Source organism: Malurus melanocephalus, unplaced genomic scaffold (genome assembly GCF_030028575.1).
Source record: "Malurus melanocephalus ecotype Western Australia unplaced genomic scaffold, MMel_1.1 scaffold_500, whole genome shotgun sequence".
In the NCBI taxonomy this organism is placed as follows: Eukaryota; Metazoa; Chordata; class Aves; order Passeriformes; family Maluridae; genus Malurus; species Malurus melanocephalus.
The window spans coordinates 39,042-45,508 of record NW_026623732.1 but is presented as its reverse complement, the minus strand read 5'-3'; the positions used below and the strand labels follow the sequence as shown (position 1 = coordinate 45,508).

The following is a 6,467-nucleotide window of genomic DNA, read 5'->3' as shown; positions in this document are numbered from 1 at the left end:
GTCCTCACCCAGCTCACCTGGCCAGGGCACAGTCCCCAGTCCTCACCCAGCTCACTGGCCAGGGCACAGTCCCCTGTCCTCCCCCAGCTCACCTGGCCAGGGCACAGTCCCCAGCACTGGTTGCAAATGGCCCAGGGAGCCTGTGAGCCTGGCAGAACCCCTGAATCCATCCAGCACCCTGGAGCTGGCAGAACCCCTGAATCCATCCAGCACCCTGGAGCTGGCACTCATGCTCTGGTACTGCCTGGGGGTCCTTGTTTTGGGAGCTGGGAGCTCTGCTCCCCAAATACCCACATTTGAGAGAGAACCAGGAGCCAGAGAACAGAGAAAGGGGAGAAGAGCAGGCAGGAGCTGGCCCGCAGTGCAGGAGGCTGGGAGGTGGCAGCAGCAGCCCAGCCTCTCCAGGTCCCTTTGCTGTGAAATGTCACTGTGTCCCCTGCTCTGCCCTGCAGGTTCCTCCTCTTGGATGGGGTTTGGAGTGCCTCTGGCGATTGTCTCTGGCACTTTTCCTGCCCCACAGCTTGTCTTGGGGCTCCCAGGAGGGAGCCCAGCCTCAGGCAGGGGTACCTGTCAGGAGGACAGGGCAGACTGGGCTGTCACCCCTATTTGCACAGCTCCTGGAGGGATCACAGATCCCTCGTGAAGGAGTCCATCTGCAGTTTGTAGTCCAAGCTCACAATGTCGCTCCCCACTGCCCCAACACTGACTTGTGGACCAATGTTCATTAAATCCAGCTTTAACAGTCCTGTGAAACAAGGCTCTGCACATTCCTCTCAAACTGTTTCTCTGTTTGCTTTGTGCCATTCTCGTGCAGCTTGCTGAGCTAAAGAGACCCTCCCACAGCCAGGTTTCTCTTTTCCTTGTTGCCAACCATTCCAGTTGCMTCCATCTGTCTGACTCTCTCCCTCACCCTTATGCAGTGACTCCAGGGATGAAGATTTACATCGATCCCTTCACTTATGAAGATCCCAATGAGGCTGTCAGGGAATTTGCAAAAGAAATCGACATCTCTTGTGTCAAAATCGAGCAGGTGATTGGGGCAGGTAGGTGACCTGGGAATGGCTGGGGCAGCATCAGCTCCTTCGTGGTGCCAGGTTTCAGTGAACATTCAGCCTTGGGAGCACTGGTGTCACTAAGGTCTTACTCAGCCCAGTGCTGGAGAAGCAAAACCCTCAGTTCCTACGGGCAGATAATCCCCTGTGCAGTGCTCCTCATGGGTGAGAGCAGYTGGAGGGGTGGAGGAGGGAGGGAATATGYACTGGGGRTGGKTGCTYAGCTCAGGGATGGGCAGGGCTGRGCCAGGAGMTGYCTGAGGGGCACAGCAGAGCTGGGGGAGGCTGACAAACCCTGCCTTGTGTCCTCAGGGGAGTTTGGYGAGGTGTGCAGCGGGCATCTCAAGCTGCCTGGCAAAAGGGAGATCTTTGTGGCCATCAAGACGCTCAAGTCTGGCTACACGGAGAARCAGAGGAGGGATTTCCTGAGYGAGGCCAGCATCATGGGCCAGTTCGACCACCCCAACGTCATCCACCTGGAGGGGGTGGTCACCAAGAGCTCGCCAGTCATGATCATCACCGAGTTCATGGAGAATGGCTCACTGGACTCTTTCCTGCGGGTACGAGCTCTGGGAGCTGGGGCTGGCAGTCTGAGGCTGTGCTGGCACACATGGGGTTGGGGGGAAGGTTCCCCTTCCCAGTTCCCTTCCCTGTCAGCACCCCCTGACCCTGGGGCAGCTGCTGCATAGTCCAGGGGTCTGTGTTTTGGGAACAGAGGTGGATGTGGCACCAGGGCTGCCATCTCCTACCTGTCTGTCCACTCATCCCAGCAAGGGGCTGTGCCCACCTGCCCAYAGGTGCACATCCAGAGTGACCCATGGGCATGGAGGGACACAGYAGGACTGTCTRAWTATCCAGSTCCAGCTGCTCTGTCTAAAGAATTYCWGTTCTGGGTTTGAAGTGGGTAATTGATTCTGTTGAAGGGAAGTAACGTGGTCAGTAGGAATAGTTTGTSCCTTCTGAGGACAGGATGGGTGCACTCTGGGGTGACACTAGCTCCCAACTCCACTGAGCTCTGCCCTCCCCACCCTCCCTGGGAGGGAACATACTCATGGCATGTCCTGCCAAGGGTGTGGATGGAGGCTCCTGGCTGTGTGCCCGGCCAGGAGGGGCTGGGAACCTGCTCCTCTCACCTGTGTCCCCATGTCCACAGCAAAACGACGGGCAGTTCACGGTGATCCAGCTGGTGGGGATGCTGCGGGGCATCGCCGCGGGCATGAAGTACCTGGCRGACATGAACTACGTGCACCGGGACCTGGCTGCCAGGAACATCCTGGTCAACAGCAACCTGGTGTGCAAAGTGTCYGATTTCGGCCTCTCCCGCTTCCTGGAGGAYGACACCTCTGACCCCACCTACACCAGCGCCCTGGTAATGCTGCTCTGGCAGCCAGGGAGGGGCAGGGGGTGAAGGGAGGAGGGGGAAAGGAAAGGAAAGGGGGGCCCATAGGGAGGTCCCAGATGGGAAAGGACAGTGAAATGAACTGAAGATGTTCCCTTGCAATGTCCTGTGGGTGGTTGAGCCTCGCTCCAAACATGTTTGCCAACACACACAGGTCCCTGAAAAGCCCTTGGTTGGGATCGTGCATGCACCCTCCCAGTGGGATCCAGCTGAGATCCTTTCAGTGAGACGCTGCCTTGACAGATTTGCTGCCAGTGCAGCAAGTCTGGGTTTTGTACCATCACTGTCCAGTCGTGCTGCCCTGCTGTCCTTCCTCATGTCATCTCACTGGCTCAGCCCCAGGAAGGACAGAATGAAGTGTGGSAAGTGTGGGTGTGTGCCAGATACCAGATACTGATCTTCCAGAGATCATCCAAATTAAACAGAAACGYGCTCCTAAGGATGACTTCATGATCATGTAACAACTTCCCAGGAGCTCCTTGGTGCCAGACACACCAGTGCCACCAAGGACTTGTGGCTTGTAGAAGGCACACAGGACCAGAGGATTATTGGGTTTTGCTCAGTGAGATCTCAGCCAGGAGTTCTCATACAGACCACACAGCTTTGCTCTGCAATACTGCAAGAGGAGCAATGCCCACGACAGGAATTCTTGGAAATAACTGTTGATAGAGCTGGGGCAGGAAGGTAGAGCTGTAGGAAGTCACCTCTCCTGTGTCTTTTGAAGCTGGCAGTGATGAGATGTCTGGCATAGCTCTTAGTGGATTTTATCAGTAGCTGAATACCTAACAAACACCTAAAAATATGTGGGTTTATTCTCAACTGTAGCTTCAGACATTGACTCGTCCATCTTACACAGCCATCGATGGCTTTTACAAACATTAATAACATTTGTTTTTCACAATATGTTCCTTACAGCAAATTARCTTTCCCTTTGTTAACTAAATACATGGTGTTTACTGCTCTTCTCTATCCCTGGTTTTGTGCTTGTAGCTTTTCTCCCTAATAATAAATTTGTCATCCCTAATTTATTCTCTTTGAACTGTGGGCACTGTCACAAKATATTTATTATCCATAACGACAGATTATGTGCACCTGCTCTATCAGAAGTATTTCCTCTGCAAAATTGTTTTTATCATCATTGTCCCAGTGACTTTTTGTCCATGGATGGGCAGCAGCCACAAGCTCTGGCCTGGGAGCTTCCTGGTGGACCTTAGGAAAGCCTTTAGGATAATGAAGCTCCAGGTCACAGACAGGAGGTCTCACTGAAATGACTTCCCACAAGGATCCTCCAAAGTCTAGTTTCTACTTTAGGGCTTCTTTTTAGTMATTTTTAAAATGCACTCCTTGCCAGGAGCTCTGCCTGATGGAGAGGACATCCTGTTTGCTATGGGTTGCTTCGTCTTCCCCTCTTGTGGAAAATATAATATTTTGTCTGAGGTTTGTGGCTGTGAGAAGATTAAGGAACATTATCYTTTTTCATTATTCTGGCATGTACTGGGGCTGAGTGCTATGACGTCCTGGGAGACCCTTAATAAGACATGGCAGTTGTTCATTGACAAAATACAATATTCTTTAATCTTCTCACAGCCACAAAACACAGACACTTGTGCTTGTTTTTCAGCACAGGAGAAGATTTTCCCTTCAGAACATCCCTTGAGTGAATGGCTCAAGTCCAAAGCCCCTGCTAGAAAATCAGGAGGCAAGAAGGGCTTAAGCAGAGCCTCGCAATCCTTGCATCCCCAGTCTGTGCTTAACTCCTCAGTGGGAGTGAGAGTCCTGATTTCTCCAGAGCTGGGTGACAGAGACCTCAGTGCCACCCCAGTCCATCCCATTTCCCACCCTGAAGGTCAGAGCCTGCTGGATCAGGGTATATCCACAGGCAGAGGGTCAGCAGCACTCAGCTCAGGAATGTGCATTGCTGCCTTCAAGGAGTGGGAGCTGTAGGAGGCTGAAGAGGAAGGTATTCTAATTCTGTTCTAATTCCAATTACTCTGCTCTGGAGGCAGCCAGGTGACAGCTAAAGGATGGAGGGAGATCAGTTTGGATTTTTTTTTTACATTCCTGGCCATTTATTTTTCTACCCAAGAGCCTCCTGGCATGGTGGGCATTTTGCCATGGTGATGGTCACTGGAGCAGGAGGCACAGGGAGGGAGCTGGCATTGGTTAAGGTGATGAAGAGGAGGCTGAGGGGACACCTCTCAGTGACCTGCAGTTATGAAGAGACAGAGCCAAACTCTTGGCAGTGGCACCAGATGATAGAATGAGGGGTGATAGACAAAAACATGGCTTGGGGGTTCAGGGTGAACAACAGGGAGAGTTCTTTCCTCAKGAAGGTGGTGGGGAGAATCATCATCAGTGAAGGCTTCCAACAGGGCTGGACAATCCACATCCACCCTCAGGGACAGTCCTGTCCCTCCTTCCATCTGRGATTTTACCAGAATATCACAGGCAGATATTGTGATATTCTACTTTTATATATATATATATATTTTCCTGCTCTCCCCATTACCATGCCCTGTTTCCATCCTGCAGGGGGGGAAGATCCCCATCCGATGGACAGCACCCGAGGCCATCCAGTACCGAAAATTCACCTCWGCCAGCGACGTGTGGAGCTATGGGATTGTCATGTGGGAGGTGATGTCCTACGGAGAGCGGCCCTACTGGGACATGACCAACCAGGATGTGAGTTCAGACAGAAACCAGGGGCAGCAGAGCTGAAATGGGGACCATTGCCAGGCCAAAGCGTGGCCACAGCCTGTCCAGCACCTCTGTCAGGCAGATGTGGCAAAGCTCAGCACCTTTGGAAGCAGCAATGAAGATGATTTGGGGGTTTGGTGGCCTCACAGTGCTGCTGTGACAGAGATTGGGGATGCAGCACCCACTGCACGGGGTTAAGGGAGCACCCCAGGGGTGTTGGCAGGTGCCAAGGAGGGGAAGGAGCAGTGGGTAGGAAAGGAGATGTCCCTGTGCTGAGAGCTCGTGGGGCAGAGCTTCACCTGCAGGGATCACAGCCACTGAGCAAAGTCTGTTACAGAGCCACAGATCAGCCTGGGCTGGGGGAGATCTTTAAAGATGATCTCCTTCCAACCCCCTGCCRTGGCCARGGACATCTGCCACTAAATGGTCATTAAATGTCCCGTGGGAAGCTTGGACTGTGGTCTGTGAGAAGCCAAGTAGCTTAAACACAGCTGGAMACCAAACCCACAAGGTGCTTCAAACATGCTCCATTTTAAATATTTCATTGCTCAGCTCCAAATCAGGTCAAACAGTTACATGCTCCTCRCTCCTGGGGATCCAACAGCTTCCCTGCCTCCCTGCAAGGATGGCCTGGGGCTGCAGTCCCCACCCTCAGCACAGTAATGCCATTCCCATTGTCCCTGGCTCTTCTGGCATGGTTCCTGGGGCTCAAAGCCCTCCTGGCTGGTGGCAGTGAGGGTGCTGCACCTGCACATGTGTGTCCAGAAGGCCCTTCCTCACCTCGTGAGCCCTCAGGATGTAACACCAAGGTCCTGGGGGGGATCTTTGGTACGCAGAAAGCTCATCCTTCCCCTCTGCTGCCAGCCTGGGTCTCACAAACCTGCCTGTGACAGCATCTGCCTGGCTTCCAGCACGGCTCAGAGCCTCCTCTGGGCACTCCCTTGGGAGCTTTCAGACCTCCAGCTCCATCTCCACCATCCAAGCTCCCTCCTGACTCCTGTCCAACTCCAGTCCCTGTGGCAGATCAGACCTTTCCCATGTCAGTAGATCTCCATCCATGCCACAGCAGGTTCATCCAGGGTTGGACTATTTCCTCCYTGGTGCCTGGTGGGGAATTTATTAACGTGAGTCCCTAAGCCTGGAGCAGGTGGATGGTGACTTAGAGCCTCTGTCTGCCTCCCTCTGAGCACGAGCAATGTTTCCATCTTTGAGACAGAGGGATGGCACTTGGGGTCTGCCTTTCTCAGCAGGGACAATTCCCTTCCTGCAGAGCCTTTGTTGTCACCTGGGTTTCCAGCATGTCCTGCACCAGGTGTCCC

The 6,467-nt window shown here is 53.4% G+C and overlaps 1 protein-coding gene across 1 annotated transcript in view; it reads left to right on the top strand.

The window, feature by feature from the left end:
- EPHB2 (EPH receptor B2) overlaps nt 1–6,467 on the top strand; it is a 130,316-nt gene that overhangs the window by 116,496 nt on the left and 7,353 nt on the right. Inside the window, exons 8-11 of the mRNA XM_057381238.1 lie at nt 921–1,043; nt 1,365–1,612; nt 2,206–2,421; nt 4,984–5,133. Coding sequence (XP_057237221.1) covers nt 921–1,043; nt 1,365–1,612; nt 2,206–2,421; nt 4,984–5,133 — 737 coding nt within the window. The remainder of the gene's footprint in view (nt 1–920; nt 1,044–1,364; nt 1,613–2,205; nt 2,422–4,983; nt 5,134–6,467) is intronic.